Source organism: Palaemon carinicauda, chromosome 2 (genome assembly GCF_036898095.1).
Source record: "Palaemon carinicauda isolate YSFRI2023 chromosome 2, ASM3689809v2, whole genome shotgun sequence".
NCBI lineage: Eukaryota > Metazoa > Arthropoda > Malacostraca > Decapoda > Palaemonidae > Palaemon > Palaemon carinicauda.
The window spans coordinates 42,478,114-42,498,516 of record NC_090726.1 but is presented as its reverse complement, the minus strand read 5'-3'; the positions used below and the strand labels follow the sequence as shown (position 1 = coordinate 42,498,516).

General features: G+C 39.3%; 1 protein-coding gene across 1 annotated transcript; it reads left to right on the top strand.

Moving 5' to 3' along the window:
- The first annotated feature begins 219 nt into the window (after positions 1–219).
- Positions 220–18,421, top strand: LOC137624231 (uncharacterized). The gene is made up of 10 exons (XM_068354742.1): positions 220–361; positions 6,628–6,732; positions 6,847–7,001; positions 9,598–9,719; positions 9,972–10,062; positions 10,659–10,772; positions 13,545–13,662; positions 16,043–16,138; positions 16,951–17,085; positions 18,158–18,421. Exons 1-9 carry the CDS (start codon positions 320–322, stop codon positions 17,068–17,070), a joined length of 963 nt encoding a protein of 320 aa, XP_068210843.1. The 5' UTR covers positions 220–319; the 3' UTR covers positions 17,071–17,085; positions 18,158–18,421.
- The last annotated feature ends 1,982 nt before the right edge of the window (positions 18,422–20,403 follow it).

Sequence of the window (20,403 nt, the reverse complement as noted above, 5' to 3'; positions counted from 1 at the left end):
AAATGTAATAATTTCCAGCTTTTTACATACCAGTTAATCCCTGCAAGTCTGATTCCTCTACGGTTGAAATTGTGGCCAGAAAGCTGTTCACAAACAAACACACTAACAGTGGGTAACACATAACCTCCTTCAAACTTCGTTGGCGGAGGTAATAATATCGGTATTCCACGAAGCTCTGACAAACAGCCAGTACAAGTCATCATCCCAAGTTCATTTCAGGATATCAGTATAATCAAGAGTCTTCAAGTAAGACCAAGATAGCATATCTTCACAATACAGAGAGGTGCTCTCCTATGCCAGTGAAACTTTAGAAGTAAACATGAGAGGAGTAGCTCTGATCGTTGGACTTCTGCTGGTCGTGGTTAGTAAATTTAAGATGTCTGTGCAATTTTGATTTATATGGTTTGCTTCACACAAGCGGATTTTTTCCCGTACGGAAATATTTCCGCTCGTTGGGAGGCATGTCTTCACACGAGCGGATCAGCATGGAAACATTTCCGCTCTTTAGGAGGCATATCTTCACACGAACGGATTTTTTTCCGTATGGAAATATTTCCGCTCGTTAGGAGGCATGTCTTCACACGAGCATATTCCGTACGGAGATGTTTCCACTCGTTGGGAGGCATATCTTCACTCGAGCGGATTTTTTCCCGTACGGAAAATATTTCCACTCATTACGAGGCATATCTTCACACAAGTGGATTTTTCCGTACGGAAAAATTTCCGCTCTTTAGGAGACATGTCTTCAAGCGTGAGAATTTCCCCTGAGCGGCCTCGTAATTTCTATTAGCCGCTACCCTGGAACCGCGCGCGTTAGCAGTGCACAAGGCTAGTACAAAGGGACTCGATCTTCATTGATTTATAATCCGTGCCGACAAAATCGCGCGGCATCAATAAGCTCGAGTGAAGTGAGGCTAAGTTTGTGTCTGATTATCGCAGGCTTGATTTGAAAAGTGTGTGCTTTAAAGAGATCGTGAAAATTAAATATCGAAACGTCCATCTTGACATGGTGCATAAAGACAGGAAGTGCCCCCCCGCCCCTGCCCCCCCCCCTTCTCTCTCTCTCTCTCTCTCTCTCTCTCTCTCTCTCTCTCTCTCTCCTAAAATGCAATTGATCAAGTTATGAAAATAGAATACTATAGACTGAATCGACTATGAAGCAGGATTTCAAATAGGGCATAGATGACCAGCAAAAACTTTAATAAAAAAAAAAATTCAAAAAGGCAATTTAACCAACTATCAACTCAGCCTGAATTACATTCCACAGAAAATAACTGAATATTGCAAGAAATTTATATAAATGTGTAATAATAACAGTGATTTTTGGAAACCGAGATTCAGTAAGCTACAACACAAGCATTAAAGTATATTCGTAAGATAAAACCTAATGAAATATAGAGCAAATTATGATTATCTATAAACAACAGACGAGACAAGGCAGGATGAAGAACTATATATATATATATATATATATATATATGTTTAAACCCCCAGAAAAAGCTTGAATTGGTAATATAAGATACATTCACTGGATATCTTGATTGAGCACTTAACGGTTGGGACAGAAAAGTAGTTGTTGTCCTCTTCAAAGCCAAGTTAAATTTGAGATTAACCTCAAGAGCCTTTTGTCGAATTGAAGAGCAATTACTGACATTAAGCTCTAGACAATCTAGAGCCTTTTCGTCGAATTGAAGCATAATCTTTTGGCATTAACTTATAGATCTTTTCGTCGAATTGAAGCACAACTTTTGGTATTAACTTTAAGAGCCTTTCGTCGAATTGAAGAGCAATTAATGACATTAAGCTCTAGACAATCTAGAGCCTTTTCGTCGAATTGAAGCATAATCTTTTGGCATTAACCTATAGATCTTTTCGTCGAATTGAAGCATAATCTTTTGCCATTAACTTATAGATCTTTTCGTCGAATTGAAGCATAATCTTTTGGCATTAACTTTAAGAGCCTTTCGTCGAATTGAAGAGCAATTAATGACATTAAGCTCTAGACAATCTAGAGCCTTTTCGTCGAATGGAAGCATAATCTTTTGGCATTAACTTATAGATCTTTTCGTCGAATTGAAGCATAATCTTTTGACATTAACTTTGTCTTTCGTCGAATTGAAGAGCAATTATTGACATTAACTTCAAGAGCCTTTCGTCGAATTGAAGCATAATCTTTTGACATTAACCTATAGATCTTTTCGTCGAATTGAAACATAATCTTTTGGCATTAACCTATAGATCTTTTCGTCGAATTGAAGCATAATCTTTTGACATTAACCTATAAATATTGTCGTCCAATTCAAGAAAAATCTTTGTCATTAATTTCATGAGACCATTGTCGAAATGAAAAGCAACCTTCAATATCAACTGAAAGAACATATTACACATTTTGAGATGAATCCTTGACATTAACTTCTGAGAAATGCTTATCAAATTTGAACCTAATCTTCAACAGTACCTTCAAGAACTTCTAACCGATTTGAAGAGCAATATCTAGACATTAACTTCGAGAACCTCTTGACTCTTTGATATCAATTTTCAAGAGACTTTTGTTGCTATGAAGATCTTGGAGAGCATTAAGATTAAGTCAACGTATTCAATATCTAAGGAGATTTTTAGTGCCTTTGGAACTTCTTCATTAACTGTAGTAACTAAGTAAATAAAAACAACAGTACTGAAGGACAAGTGTAATATATCTTAGAATACTACCAATCCTTTATCATCAATGGATAATGAAATTGAAGCCGAGCTGGGGGGCCTTTGTAGTTTGTTAGGACAGAGTGAAAAACAGTGAGAGACAAGAACACCACCTAACCTAACCTAGGAGTTATATTCTTACTTACTTAGCTATGGAGGGGGGGGGGTCTATGCTCCACTGCAACCCCCTTTCTTACCTACTTACCTACAGGGTGAGGGGATCTACGCCCCACTGCGACCCCCCTTATGAGCCATATCCTTACTGGGGAATCTACGCCCCACTGCGACCCCCCTTATGAGCCATATCCTTACTATGGAATCTACGCCCCACTGCGACCCCCCTTATGAGCCATATCCTTACTGGGGAATCTACGCCCCACTGCGACCCCCCTTATGAGCCATATCCTTACTGGGGAATCTACGCCCCACTGCGACCCCCCTTATGAGCCATATCCTTACTATGGAATCTACGCCCCACTGCGACCCCCCTTATGAGCCATATCCTTACTGGGGAATCTACGCCCCACTGCGACCCCCCTTATGAGCCATATCCTTACTGGGGAATCTACGCCCCACTGCGACCCCCCTTATGAGCCATATCCTTACTATGGAATCTACGCCCCACTGCGACCCCCCTTATGAGCCATATCCTTACTGGGGAATCTACGCCCCACTGCGACCCCCCTTATGAGCCATATCCTTACTGGGGAATCTACGCCCCACTGCGACCCCCCTTATGAGCCATATCCTTACTGGGGAATCTATGCCCCACTGCGACCCCCCTTATGAGCCATATCCTTACTGGGGAATCTACGCCCCACTGCGACCCCCCTTATGAGCCATATCCTTACTGGGGAATCTACGCCCCACTGCGACCCCCCTTATGAGCCATATCCTTACTGGGGAATCTACGCCCCACTGCGACCCCCCTTATGAGCCATATCCTTACTGGGGAATCTACGCCCCACTGCGACCCCCCTTATGAGCCATATCCTTACTGGGGAATCTACGCCCCACTGCGACCCCCCTTATGAGCCATATCCTTACTGGGGAATCTACGCCCCACTGCGACCCCCCTTATGAGCCATATCCTTACTGGGGAATCTACGCCCCACTGCGACCCCCCTTATGAGCCATATCCTTACTGGGGAATCTACGCCCCACTGCGACCCCCCTTATGAGCCATATCCTTACTGGGGAATCTACGCCCCACTGCGACCCCCCTTATGAGCCATATCCTTACTGGGGAATCTACGCCCCACTGCGACCCCCCTTATGAGCCATATCCTTACTGGGGAATCTACGCCCCACTGCGACCCCCCTTATGAGCCATATCCTTACTGGGGAATCTACGCCCCACTGCGACCCCCCTTATGAGCCATATCCTTACTAGGGAATCTATGCCCCACTGTGACCCCACCCCCTTAGATTACCATACTCTTAGCTTACCCTGTCCCAATGCACTGCATTCACCCGAACCCCTAGCTGTTATCTTTCATCTCTAGTTCCAAAAGTCGAGAATATTATGATTCATCGATAGGGACAATAAACAGACTGTTATCTCTAGGAAGAAAGAAAATGCACCGTATTTGAAGTCTCATGACGAACCAGTTTATGTTATTACAACTTAGGTTATTATTATCAAGCACAAACAAACGCTGTGATTGTTCTGCTCTGGAACAAGAAAGCAAGAATCCTGGAACCTGTGAGAGAGAGAGAGAGAGAGAGAGAGAGAGAGAGAGAGAGAGAGAGAGAGAGAGAGAGAGAGAGAGAGACTCTCTTTTCTATTGTTGTGAAAAGATCACTTTTCGTCTGAAGTTGTCATATTTATGTTAATCATACAAATATTTATATAGACTGTAGGTGGAACGCAGACCAACGTCATCGCATTTCCTCCAAAGCCACGTTCTCTATGGCAACATAATACCAAAGCCATTTCTCCATGGCAACTAAATACAAAAGAACGTTCTTCAAAGCAATATAATACTAAAGCCATGTTCTCTAGGGTAACACAATACAAAAACACGTTCTTCGTGGCACCATAATACCAAAGCCATGATATCTATGGCAACACAATACAAAAGAACGTTCTTCATAGCAATATAATACTAAAGCCATGTTCTCTATGGCAACACAATACAAAAACACGTTCTTCGTGGCAACATAATACCAAAGCCATTTTCTCTAGGGTAACACAATACAGCAGACGTTCTTCATGGCAACATAATACCAAAGCCATTTCTCTATGGCAACACAATTCAAAAGCCCGTTCCTCATGGTAACATAATACCAAAGCCATGTTCTCTAGGGCAACACAATACAGAAGACGTTCTTCATGGCAACATAATACTAAAGTCAGTTCTCTGGGGCAAGACAATACAAAAAAAAACGTTCTTCATGGCACCTTTAAGCCATGTTAAGAAATCAAGGGTACCCGTGTAGATCATTGGGTCCCCAGGCAAGCTACCCGTGTCCATCATCAACAATAATAATAAGTGTATTTACGACTATGTTGGTCAACAAAATGACACTAATTATTCACTTACTCGTCTTTGCTCCGCCATGGGTCGCTTCGCTTGCTAACAAACATTATCTCATTGCTCCTCTGATCTGGCAAGCAGTAGATGTTGCACTACGCTCGTTAGGGGAGCGAGTGAGTATTTTGGTGGACAAAAATTCAGTGATCCAACGACCTACACGCTACCACCAATCAAGTACTGAAGCCATGTTCTTCTTGACAACACAATACAAAAGCCATGTTCTTCATGACAACACAATACCAAAACCATGTTCTTCATGACAATACAATACTAATGCCATGTTCTTCGTGGCAACACTATACGAAAGCCATGTTCTTCTTGACAACACAATACAAAAGCCATGTCCTTCATGACAACACAGTACCAAAGCCCTGTCCTTCATGACAACAGAATACAAACGCCATGTCCTTCATGACAACACAGTACCAAAGCCCTGTCCTTCAAGACAACACAATACAAAAGCCATGTCCTTCATGACAACACAGTACCAAAGCCATGTTCTTCATGACAACACAATACCAAAGCCATGCCCTCCATGACAACACAGTACCAAAGCCATGTTCTTCATGACAACACAATACAAAAGCCATGCCCTCCATGACAACACAGTACCAAAGCCATGCCCTCCATGACAACACAATACAAAAGCCATGCCCTCCATAACAACACAATACAAAAGCCATGCCCTCCATGACAACACAGTACCAAAGCCATGTTCTTCATGACAACACAATACAAAAGCCATGTCCTCCATGACAACACAGTACCAAAGCCATGTTCTTCATGACAACACAGTAACAAAGCCATGTTCTTCATGACAACACGATACCAAAACCATGTTCTTCATGACAATACAATACTAATGCCATGTTCTTCATGGCAACATAATACGAAAGCTATGTTCTTCATGACAAAACAATACAAAAGCCAATACAATACTAATGACATGTTCTTCATGACAACACAATACTAATGACATGTTCTTCATGACAACACAGTACCAAAGCCATGTTCTTCATGACAACACACTACTAATGACACGTTCTTCGTGACAACACAATACCAAAGCCATGATCTTCATGACAACAGAGTACCAAACCCAAGGTCTTCATAAGAACACAACCCCAAAGCCAAATTTTTCATGGCCACACTATTAATATCATTATCAGCTAAGCTACAACCTTAATTGGAAAAGCAGGATGCTATAAGAGCAAGTGTTTCAACAAGGGAAAAAAACCCAGTGAGGAAAGGAAATAAGACTATATGACAAGTAATGAACAACTAAATTAAAATATTCTAAGAACAGTGACATTAAAACAGATCTTCCATATATAAACTAAAAAAGGAGACTAATGTCAGCTAAGCTCACCAAACTTTACCCTCTCTTCAGGTTCAGCAGAGAGGAGCAAATGTCTCCGGGAGGTCCTATGAAGGTCACCATAAATACCTCCAAGATGCTGAGCTTCCTCAAGGGGATGATCCGGCACCCGCTTTGGTAAGTAAACCATTAGACTGACCTTTACTCTCAACGCACAGCATTTATGTACTGGATATAAACTATCAAATCTCACCCGTTGCAAGATATAAGTACTATTTTTATCCCTGGAAGGTTGAGAGACATATCTATTCACTGCTGGAAGCCATGAAGCAAAGTCTGGGCGAGCTGTCGAACAAGAGGAGCTCTTGGTACGACCGGTATGATGCTCTGGCTATGGATGTCAAGGACAATTCCGCCATGATCCAAGAATTGCTCGAGATTGGCCGGTAAGACAGATTCTTGTAATTTCACACATGCACGTGGTAGGACGGATTCTTGTAATTTCACACATGCACGTGGTAAGAAAGATTCTTGTAATTTCACACATGCACGTGGTAAGAAAGATTCTTGTAATTTCACACATGTACGTGGTAAGATGGATTCTTGTAATTTCACACATGCACGTGGTAGGACGGATTCTTGTAATTTCACACATGCACGTGGTAAGAAAGATTCTTGTAATTTCACACATGCATGTGGTAAGAAAGATTCTTGTAATTTCACACATGCACGTGGTAGGACGGATTCTTGTAATTTCACACATGTACGTGGTAAGACAGATTCTTGTAATTTCAAACAAGCACGTGGTAAGAAAGATTCTTGTAATTTCACACATGCATGTGGTAAGAAAGATTCTTGTAATTTCACACATGCACGTGGTAGGACGGATTCTTGTAATTTCACACATGCACGTGGTAAGAAAGATTCTTGTAATTTCACACATGTACGTGGTAAGATGGATTCTTGTAATTTCACACATGCACGTGGTAGGACGGATTCTTGTAATTTCACACATGCACGTGGTAGGGCGGATTCTTGTAATTTCACACATGCACGTGGTAAAAAAGATTCTTGTAATTTCACACAAGCACGTGGTAAGAAAGATTCTTGTAATTTCACACATGTACGTGGTAAGACAGATTCTTGTAATTTCACACAAGCACGTGGTAAGAAAGATTCTTGTAATTTCACACATGCACGTGGTAAGAAAGATTCTTGTAATTTCACACATGCACGTGGTAAGAAAGATTCTTGTAATTTCACACATGCACGTGGTAGGACGGATTCTTGTAATTTCACACATGCACGTGGTAAGAAAGATTCTTGTAATTTCACACATGCACGTGGTAAGAAAGATTCTTGTAATTTCACACATGCACGTGGTAGGACGGATTCTTGTAATTTCATACATGCACGTGGTAAGAAAGATTCTTGTAATTTCACACATGCACGTGGTAGGACGGATTCTTGTAATTTCACACATGCACACGGTAAGAAAGATTCTTGTAATTTCACACATGTACGTGGTAAGACAGATTCTTGTAATTTCAAACATGCACGTGGTAAGAAAGATTCTTGTAATTTCACACATGCATGTGGTAAGAAAGATTCTTGTAATTTCACACATGCACGTGGTAGGACGGATTCTTGTAATTTCACACATGCACGTGGTAAGAAAGATTCTTGTAATTTCACACATGCACGTGGTAGGGCGGATTCTTGTAATTTCACACATGCACGTGGTAAGAAAGATTCTTGTAATTTCACACATGCACGTGGTAGGACGGATTCTTGTAATTTCACACATGCACACGGTAAGAAAGATTCTTGTAATTCCACACATGTACGTGGTAAGACAGGTTCTTGTAATTTCACACATGCGCATGCTAAGACATATTCTTTTAATTACAAAGATGCATGTGGTAAGACAGATTCTTGTAATCTCACACATGCAAGTGGTAAAACACATTCTTGTAATTTCACACATGTGCGTGCTAAGATACATTCTTGTAATTTCACACATGCACGTGGTAAGATACATTCTTGTAATTACACATATGCATGTGATAAGACAGATTCTTGTAATTACACACATGCATGTGGTAAGAATGATTCTTATAAGTTTACACATGCACGTGGTAAGAAAGATTCTTTTAAGTTTACACATGCACGTGGTAAGAAAGATTCTTTTAAGTTTACACATGCACGTGGTTAAAAAGATTCTTGTAATTACACACATGCACGCAAGTGTTTGAATGTTTATGTGAATTTGGAGTTTTATTTTTTTAATCAATGCACATTTGTGCGAGTAAAAGAGAAAAATATAAAATATTCGTTATTGATGGCACAATACTAAAGTCGCCACAAAGAATCCGGCCGAAATAGGCCCCACCCACTGATGACGTCATAGCCAATCACACTGTCTCCCCTACAAATTTCAAACTATAGTACTTATGATTGGCTATGACGGCATTAGGAGGTGGGACTTATTTTGCCTGGAATCTTTGTGGCGACCATAGCTTACTCTGCCAACAGTAGGCGATAGAGTAGACTTAGGAAATCTATATATTGAATATCAAATAATTCAATGTATGAAAATAAAACATTAAAAACCATGACTGAAAAAAATAAAACTTGAAAACAATAAATGGGGAAAATATGTACATAAACAACATATACATGTACCCTTAAATATCATGTGTGTGTATATATATATATATATATATATATATATATATATATATATATATATATATATATATATATATATATATATATGACAGCAGACCAGGCGGAAAAAGGAAACCTATTTCATGTCTTTTTTACACCTTCCATAGAAACATGAAAGTGCTTGGTCAAATCTTCATTTTTCTTTTTCCTATATGCCTGCTGTCATATATATACATATGTATATGAAAATACAAAAACACAGCCATATGTACAATATAGATGAAGAAAACAAGTGCAAATTAGTAAATAAGTACATATGAATTCTTTTAATTATTTATCATTTTAAACTATTTACACGTTTCCTCGTCTCAGTGTAGCGATGCCCATCATCTGGACAACTTCCAAGATAAAGATGCTGCACAAGAGGAGAGAAAGACTCGAGAAGGGACAAGAGATCTTCTACAAACCTCCAAATGTAGCTTTGGGAGAGCCAGGTAAACTAATCTTAAAGGTTTCCCACTGGGAAGAAATTCTTAATATTAGTATTACATTCTTGTAGTTTATGTCCTTGTTTCCTTTTCTCACTAGGCTATTTTTCCCTGTTGGAGCCTTTGGGATTACAGCATCTTGCTATAATAGAATTCCTAAAGATAGAACATCCATGAAATATAAATAATAAGTTTCTCTGAACATCGAAAAAGTTCTAAATCTAAAAATGGAACATCCATGGTTTTTTTTCTTTCCAGTTCCTCATCCACTGAGGATACTTCCAACCGAGCTTACAGATCAAGATGACTTCTCAATCGAGCTTATTCTCAAGACAAATGAAGTAGCCAAGTAAGTGGATTTCTGGTGAAGAAGAACACGAGAAGCATTACTTTTCTTGTACTGTACAATTTTTGCAGGGCCCTCTATGCAAAAAATATGTAAAGTTACCTTTCAGTTGGCAAAGAGAAATACTACTTTCGTTGTCTCTTGGTCTGTCCAATTTTGAGGGGCTCAATGTGCAAAAAATATGTTCAGTGAAGTAACCTTTAGATCTGTGAACAAGAATATGTAAATTTCCCTTTCAGTTTCCTAGAGAAAAATGACTTTCCCTGTCTCCGGGTCTGTACATTTTCTAGGGGAACTCTAAGCAAATATATAGTTTCCTTTTAGTTTGGTAAACTGCAATAGAAGGGGAATCGGGAAAACAAATTAGATGATTAAAATAACATTAACTGACTCAAGGGGTGGGAGAAGATTCACGTGACCTTGTCGTGTTATTGGAGACTAACGTACTTGTAATTATGACACACACATATATATATATAATTGTGCATGTGTCAGATACCAGTTATGAAATTTCTTCATATTTCAATGTATCTAAACTTGTATACATAATTCAAGAACTTATCTCGAAGGTAAACATCAAATTTGTTCCTCCCCCGCAGTGTTGGAATTCGACTCATGTTCGAGCCCGAGAAAGGTCACGAATTTGACTGGGATAACGACGACCTCTTCTTGGGTGTCCATCTAAGGTGGTACTTCGATTACGGAAATTCCAGGTGAGTCCTTCACTTTGCCCTTTTGTGATATGCACAGCACAGCCTTGTGATACTGGTTAATCTGTCAAGTGTTTGCAAGATTAGCCAGGGCAGGTTATACACTTCTGGGTAAGATGAGAAGCTTCCTGTCAAGTATTTGCAGAGTAACCAGAGGAGGTTATACACTTCTGGGTAAGATGAGAAGTTTCCTGTCAAGTATTTGCTGAGTAACCAGAGGAGGTTATACACTTCTGGGTAAGATGAGAAGTTTCCTGTCAAGTGTTTGCAGAGTAACCAGAGGAGGTTATACACTTCTGGGTAAGATGATAAGATGAGAAGTTTCCTGTCAAGTATTTGCAGAGTAACCAGGGCAGGTTATACACTTCTGGGTAAGATGAGAAGTTTCCTGTCAAGTATTTGCAGAGTAACCAGAGGAGGTTATACACTTCTGGGTAAGATGAGAAGTTTCCTGTCAAGTATTTGCTGAGTAACCAGAGGAGGTTATACACTTCTGGGTAAGATGAGAAGTTTCCTGTCAAGTGTTTGCAGAGTAACCAGAGGAGGTTATACACTTCTGGGTAAGATGATAAGATGAGAAGTTTCCTGTCAAGTATTTGCAGAGTAACCAGGGCAGGTTATACACTTCTGGGTAAGATGAGAAGTTTCCTGTCAAGTATTTGCAGAGTAACCAGAGGAGGTTATACACTTCTGGGTAATATGATAAGATGAGAAGTTTCCTGTCAAGTATTTGCAGAGTAACCAGAGGAGGTTATACACTTCTGGGTAAGATGATAAACTTATTGTTAAGCGTCAGCAGAATAGCCAGAGGAAGTGATGCAATGCTGGGTAAGATGAAAACAAGTGTTTGCACAGTAGCCAGGGGAGGTTATACATTTCTGGGTAAGATGAGAAGCTTCCTGTCAAGTATTTGCAGAGTAACCAAAGGAGGTGATACATTGCTGGGTAAGATGAAAGTTTAGCGTTTGCAGAGTAGCCAGAGGAGGTGATACATTTCTGGGTAAGATGAGAAACTTATTGTCAAGTGTGTGCAGAGTAGCCAGGGGAGGTTATACACTTTTGGGTAAGATGAGAAGCTTCCTGTCAAGTATTTGCAGAGTAGCAAGAGGAGGTGATACAATTCTGGGAAAGATGAGAAACTTACTGTCAAGTATTTGCAAAGTAGCAAGAGAATATCATACGATTCTGGCAAGATAAAAACCTTACAGTAAAATATGAATAAGAATAGCAAACATTTGACTCTCTTATCTTGGTAGATCTGAATTTACTAAACCTGTGTACAGGATTTATCAGGTTCATAAAGATAAATCTCACGAATTTAATGATTGTCAAAAGCAGTATAGATCAGGCTAGATCTATAAAATCAGTTCCAGATATGGAACAACTTTCAACGTTCAAGCGGAGGTAATACTTGGTGTAGTTATCAGAGTAGATTAAGACGGCTGGATGTTGCTTCTAGTTACTTTGAATAGCTTGGTGTATCTGGATCTCCGGAAATTTTCTCAGCTAATCTAGGCAGAAGACAGTGTTAATGGTCTGAGTGAAGATAATTATAGCGTATCGAAAGAACCGCATGAGTTCCATTTAGCAAGCAACAACAGCAATAATAACAATAACTAGGGGGGCACTCAGTAGAGCGCAGAGCTCCGCCGCGGCAGCTTATTTCTCGACCGTGACTTTTGACCTTAACATGTATTAATTGACGTAGATTTTTATACACTCAAATATGACCAAAGTTTAACGTCTCTGTAACGACGTCGTCCAAACTTATGGCTGATTATGTGAATTGGACATTTTGCTTAAACGTGACCTTGACCTTCCAAAAATTAGTAATTTCCAGCTTTTTACATAAAAGTTCATCCCTGCAAGTTTCATTACGATTAAAAAATTGTGGCCACGAAGCTGTTCACAAACAAACACACACAAACAGGGGGTAAAACATAACAGGGGGTAAAACATAAAAGGGGGTAAAAGTGAGAATTTCGACACTAATTTTAGGTTACAGAGAAATGGTATTGTGGGCAAGATGACACAAATTGGATCTGAAATCGAGATTCTTAGAGAAATAGGAATGTTTGACATGTACTTTTGTTTAGTCCCCAAACTTACAATTCATATATACTTTTTATCTCGTAAAGTGTAATTTGTGCGAATCTGTAGTATTCTTAAGTTCTCTATAACTCTTGGGCAAACAAAAAACTTAGAAAAGAGCTGAAACTCTTGGGAAAAAAAAAATATAAAAGTAAAAAAGAGCTTTATAATTTAAACTGAGTTTAGGAACATTCATGTATCTATCCTTTTCTTATTCCTAAATTGTAATATCTTAGGATGTTACTTCATGTTTAAGGATAAACATCGATGTTTTTATTATCATTAATTCACTTAATCTTAATAATTTTTCTTGTACATGGCATATTCTGAAAAGTATATTATCAGTATTATCGTTAAGGCATTGAGAGCAAGTTTGAATCAAGACAAGGCAGGATCAGATGAGAAAACAACCTAAGCATCTTACTATAAGATCATCATAATTTCCAAAATATGAAACATGAGATATTTTCTAATGTCCGAACATTTTCACAAAAAGTCTTCTTTTACTAATAGATTTCTTTACATTTAGCCTATTGTTTTACATCAACCCAGAGGAGAACCAAGTTGTACTGCAACAAACTGCAACTGATCAGAACTTTTCACAAGCAGAAAATTATCTTTAATAGTTTTTCATAGTTGCCAATTGATCAAAAACTGATTCGGCTTCAATTTCTTTCTGAACAGGGAAATATCGCTGCACGACAAATACGATGGGAGTTTCAGAGCGGGCGAGGTCATCACCCCAGCGTCGCACTGGCCCGATATCAAAGTAGGAGAGAAATTTGGTGTCAGCATAGTGAAGGTAAGAAAAAGCTGTTCGTGATTTGGTCAAATTGGTCTGCCGACGTACACTTGTGTCTTTAGGCTTGCTTCACACGAGCGGATTTTTCCCGCTACACTGGAACCATGCGGTTAGCAGTGCATAGAGCTAGTAAATCACTAATGCTCGGAGAGTGGGCAGCGTGTGATTTTCGATAGGACTCGAAAAGTTGGTAAAACTAGGGAAAGATTCAAGATAACCTTGAAGAGAACTTAAATCTATATGGGGATGCTTATAGAACATGGGAGTTTGGTGCGCTGGAGCGATCTGTCTGGAGAGATAAGGTGCGGAAGGGAATTGAAAAATTTGAAGAGAACAGAAAAGAACACCCAAGAATTGTAGAGTTGTCAGGCTGGCTCACTGAGATTACCCATATCCTCCCTTTCCCCCTGACAATATGTGCCCTAACTGTGACAGAATGTGCGGTTCGAGAATTGGTCTCATTACCCACATGAAAACCCATTGATGACATCCCAGAGCAATAATACTCTATTCGAGTGATGGCCACGATAGGGAATGGAACTTCTTTCCCGGGTGCCGTTGACTCGAGCTAGAACAAGCTCTGACTTCTTTCAGAAGACAGAAATATAAATAAGAAAAAGTCATTTATGAGTATGGTGAAAGATCCAGCTTCTCATCACTGCCACGTCACAACCAAGATAATCAACCCATTGCCCAATTTAGGATCAATTTGTAGCATTTAACTATTACAGGGAGAGTCCTCCATATCTACTCCAGTATGGGTTCAGCAACATGCCCTCTCTCTTATCCAAGAATCCTCAACATCTAGCCCAAAGAATCCCCCACATCTAGCCCACGGGAGGGGTTGAACAACTCGCCCTCTCTCTTATCCAAGAATCCTCAACATCTAGCCCAAAGAATCCCCCACGTCTAGCCCACGGGAGGGGTTGAACAACTCGCCCTCTCTCTTATCCAAGAATCCTCAACATCTAGCCCAAAGAATCCCCCACATCTAGCCCACGGGAGGGGTTGAACAACTCGCCCTCTCTCTTATCCAAGAATCCTCAACATCTAGCCCAAAGAATCCCCCACATCTAGCCCACGGGAGGGGTTGAACAACTCGCCCTCTCTCTTATCCAAGAATCCTCAACATCTAGCCCAAAGAATCCCCCACATCTAGCCCACGGGAGGGGTTGAACAACTCGCCCTCTCTCTTATCCAAGAATCCTCAACATCTAGCCCAAAGAATCCCCCACATCTAGCCCACGGGAGGGGTTGAACAACTCGCCCTCTCTCTTATCCAAGAATCCTCAACATCTAGCCCAAAGAATCCCCCACATCTAGCCCACGGGAGGGGTTGAACAACTTGCCCTCTCTTATATCCAAGAATCCTCCACATCTAGCCCAGGGGAAGAGTTGAACAACTTGCCCTCTCACTTATCCAGCTCCCCCTCCCAATATAAACCAAGCACATGAAGTCTGGTAGGTAAATCCAGCATGATGAAAGTAAAGATACTGGCTCACTCATCAACCGACCCTATGACCAATCATAACTCAAGAAGCAATAGACCCTATGACCAATTATAACTCAAGAAGTAAAAGAACCCATGACCAATCATAACTCAAGAAGCAACAGTCCCTAGAGCCGATCATAACTCAAGAAGCAACAGTCCCTATAGCCGATCATAACTCAAGAAGCAACAGACCCTATAGCCAATCATAACTCAAAAAAGATAATCACTAATCCAATTCTGATACAGACAAAACCTTTACACATAGCTGATTTTTTTCCTAAGAAACAGGACAAGCTACAACTCAGTTAGTCAGAAAAAGATAATCTAACAATACAAAATTAAAAACACTTTCTTACTTCTATAGCACACAGTGATATGTAGTCTACTTCCAGAAGAAAATCAATTGAAAAGGCAAATGGATACCTAAATCATGTGAATGCAGATAAAAATAACCCTATAACCTTTTTATTATTTATCTTATAAGCAAAATCTTAAAAAATATATTGATCATTTGTGATAAATACACATAAAAAAAGAAGAGAAATATACAAATAAATGGTTAAGTAAAGGATCTAAATCATGTCTCCATAAATGAGTCACATGGAAGTCTCTCTCTCTCTCTCTCTCTCTCTCTCTCTCTCTCTCTCTCTCTCTCTCTCTCTCTCTCTCTCTCTCAGTTTTTAGACTTTTTTGCTCCATTCTCAAGTAGGATTGAACGACCAAAGGAGAGTCGTCTTCTAAGAGAGCATCAAACACCTTATAAGCATCTTATATTAAAAAACTTAACTTATGTATGGAGCTCTCTCTCTCTCTCTCTCTCTCTCTCTCTCTCTCTCTCTCTCTCTCTCTCTCTCTCTCTCTCTCATGAAACCATCTATTTCTTTCAGAAACAAAACTGCTTCAACGTTGTCATCATCATCGGCAAGGATCTCTACGTGCAAGAACAGGCCGAGGAGCCCTATGTCCACAAGTTCTGCCCAAGGGTGAGTACTTAGGACCTAAACTAATTTACCTCTGGAGCTTTTCAAGGGTATGAAATACTGAGAGGACATGAAAAGTAATAACCATCTATATAAATTAATACGACAAATGTATATATATATATATATATATATATATATATATATATATATATATATATATATATATATATATATATATATATATATATATATATATATATATATACGTAAATGAGTATTTGTATGCATATGTATATGTGTTTCTGTATATAACATTTATGTACATAAGTATAAATATAATGTACATATATACACACCATATATATGCATACGTATATGTATGTGTATAATATATATATACTGTATATATATATATATATATATATATATATATATATATATATATATATATATATATATATATGTATATATAATCACTTGAATAATTCTACTTCTCCTTGTTGGAGCCCTTGGGCTTATAGCATCCTGCTTTTCCAACAAGGGTTGTAGCCTAGCTAATAATAATAATAATAATAATAATAATAATAATAATAATAATAATAATAATAATAATAATAATAATAATAATAATAATAATAACATCATCATCATCCACAAGATTTAATGAGTAACCAATTCACAAAAGGAGTGTGTTCCTCTTACACTGGTTCCTGGTTCCTGATTCCTTATTGCTGACACCGCAAAATAAGCTTGCGGGCACTCCATCCCTTTATAGATAGGTGCAAAGCTTCTAAGCTTATTCTTATCATTGTTTTTGTTACTTTTACGAAGTCCCTATTTCTAAGACTGAACCAATCTCTCTTTTCTACCAGCCTCGTCGAACCAGCAAGATGATGGCAGATCCGAAGAAGCTTTGGCTGGTAGTGAACGAGGACCGACCAGGAAGGGGCCAATTGGAAGTGCATAACCTCATCTGGTATCGAAATGTATAGGATTCGAAAGGGCAGGTAGGATACAAATGACGTGCTGCTTTGAAAACCAGGGGACTGGGACGTGGGTATTGGGAGCTAGTAAGTTATATGACACATACATACATATACACACACACACACATATATATATATATATATATATATATATATATATATATATATATATATATATATAGAACATGCATACATACAATACATACAAGAAGAAGAAATCCAGTCGTTTATGGGCCACTACAAGTCTGTAGGACAAAGGGCTCAGGCGTGTCTTGATTCATGTCTGAACTCGTAGGACGAAGGGCTCAGACATGTCTTTATTCATGTCTGAACTCGTAGGACAAAGGGCTCAGACATGTCTTTATTCATGTCTGAACTCGTAGGACAAAGGGCTCAGGCATGTCTTGATTCATGTCTGAACTCGCAGGACAAAGGGCTCAGGCATGTCTTGATTCATGTCTGAACTCATAAGACAAAGGGCTCAGGCATGTCTTGATTCATGTCTGAACTTCATCCAGTTTTCGTCACCACACTGGCCAATGCAGATTTGTGATGGTGGGAGACTTTTGTCTGATCGCTCACAGCAAACCAACCAAGTCGAAGTGTCTCTGATTACCATAGTTCAGAGGCTATGGCACTACCCAAGACTAGACAACAATAGTTAGAATTTGGAGACTCCTTCTCCTAGAAGAGCTGCCTACCATAGCTAAAGAGTCTTACTTATGACTGTATGTGCAATTAGGTTCCATCATATTTCTATTCCACTTCTATTTTTTTTTTTTTTTTTGAAGTTTTTATAGTTTGCATGTGAAGGATCTAATTTATAGTACCATAACAATTAGTGAAAATGTCTCCCATCTAAAATGCACATGACTCATTGATACATTTCCAAACAAATAAATATCCAATTTTTTTATACATATTTCACTTACTGTAACACATCCATTTGAGGGTACACTCGGGCACTCTATTATATCTTGTTTTTCTTCCTCTTGTTTTATTTTTTCTTTAAGTTTTTATAGTTTATATGAGAAAGATCTATTTCAATGCTGCTACAGTTTTAAGAATATTAACAAACTGATATTTTCTCCAGGGCACACAATGATTGATGCCTTCAACTGGACGCCACAGAGGTTACTGCAGTCTTCTTTAATTAAAAATTCTAAATATTCTAGTTATTACTGATTTTTGTAGAGTCAATTCATTTAAAAATTAGATAAATTTATAAATTACTTGTTTCAAACATGTATCACTCCTCACTAATTGAGTATAGTCACATTGTGCTTTCAGATAATGCAATCTATATTCATAAATGTACCCATAAAAACATCCATACTAAATAAATGTATATGAGAGAGTAATATTTTATTAAATGCCATAGAGATAACTCTAGTTACAAAGAGGAAACTACTAGAGAATGGTAAAACTTCCTGCGAATGGTCACTGTCCAGCGCTGGGAGACATATAATCGAAGTCTGGCACTGTTTGTCCTGGGAGGAAATTAGAGCCAATCACAGCACGAGCTCACTCAGTGGAGAAAAGTATTGCCAGCCTTTAATAGTGACTCACACGGATGGCGTGCGCAGTACATTCATGTACTGCTTGTCAGAACAGAGTAGCAATGAGATTATGTTTAATTGCGCGAGAAGCGGCAACAGTGGAGCAAAGACCATTTGAGGGATGCGATATAATGTGATCTGGCAAGTGGTAACAGTGAGTAAAGAATAGGTAAGGATGTCTAGGGCTGCCAATACTTGCCGAACTAGCACTGGGACATATTATTGAAGTCTGGTATTGTTTGTCCTGGGATGAAATTAGAGCCAATCACAGCATGGGCTCACTCAGTGGAGGAAGATATTGCTAACCTTTAATAGTGTTCCCCGTGGATGGCGTGTGCAGCACATTCATATACTACTTGTCAGAACAGAGGAGCAATGAGATTGTTTCATTGCGCGAGAAGTAGCTACAGGGGAGCGGGGAGCAAAGACCATTTGAGGGACATGATATGAAGTGATATGGCAAGTGGTAACAGCAAGTAAAAGATAGGTAAAGATGTCTAGGGCTGGCAATATTTGCCGAACTAGCACTGGGACATATCGAATTCTGGTATTTTTTGTCCTGGCATGAAATTAGAGTCAATCACAGTGCAAGCTCCCTCAGTGGAGGAAAGTATTGCCAACCTTTAATCGTGTTCTACGTGGATGGTGTGCGTAGCACACTCATGTACCGCTTGTCAGAACAGAGGAGCAATGAGATTATGTTTAACTGCACAAGCAGCGGCTATGGCGGAGCAAAGACTATTTGCGTGACGCAATATAAAATTATCTAGCAAGTGGTAACATAGAATAAAGGATAGGTAAGGACGTCTAGGGCTAGTAATACTTGCTGAGCTAGCACAGGGACATATTATCGAATTCTGGCATTGTTTGTCCTCGGATGAAATTAGAGCCAATCACAGCACTCAGTGGAGGAAGGTATTGGCAACCTTTAATGGTGATCCACGTGGATTGCATGTACAGCACATTCATATACTACTTGTCAGAACAGAGGAGCAATGAGATTATGTTTCATTGCGCGAGAAGGATCTACGGGGGAGCAAAGACCATTTGAGTGACACGATATGAAGTGATATGGCAAGTGGTAACAGCGAGAAAAGGATAGGTAAGGATGTCTAGGGATGGCAATACTTGCAGAGCTAGCACTGGGAATTCTGGCATATTTGTTCTGGGGATGAGATTAGATCTAATCACAGTTCGAGCGTGAGGAAAGTATTGGCCCCTTTAATAGTGATTCACACGGATGGCATGCGCAACACATTCATGCACCGCTTGTCAGAACAGAGGAGCAATGAGATTGATTAATTGCCCGAGAAAGAGCTATGGCGGAGCAAAGACCATTTGAAGGACGCGATATAAAGTGATATAGCAAGTAATAACAACAAATAAAGGGTAAGTAAGGATGTCTAGGGCTGGCAATACTTGCCAAGCTACTGCTGTGGTTTTCTCTGATTTCGTCACAGGTTAAACCCTTGCAAACTTCGTTAAAATGCCGCTGGGACCTGGCACAAAAAGGAGAGTTTCAACTCTCTTACTTTTTTTTACATGTCACATCTAACTGATAGTCAAAGATCAACAGGGAGTTATCTTCTTGCTTATCTTCATGCAATTTTCTCAGTAAACAATGGGGACTAACTTGGTTTTGGTTACATAAGACTCCTTGGGGTACAAAGAGTCAAAATACAAAGGCTTGGTTATTACATAATGAGGTTTTTAATTAATTTCTTACACACTTTCTGAGAGGGGATACCTTGAACATCAGCAGTAACCATGATCAGCAAAA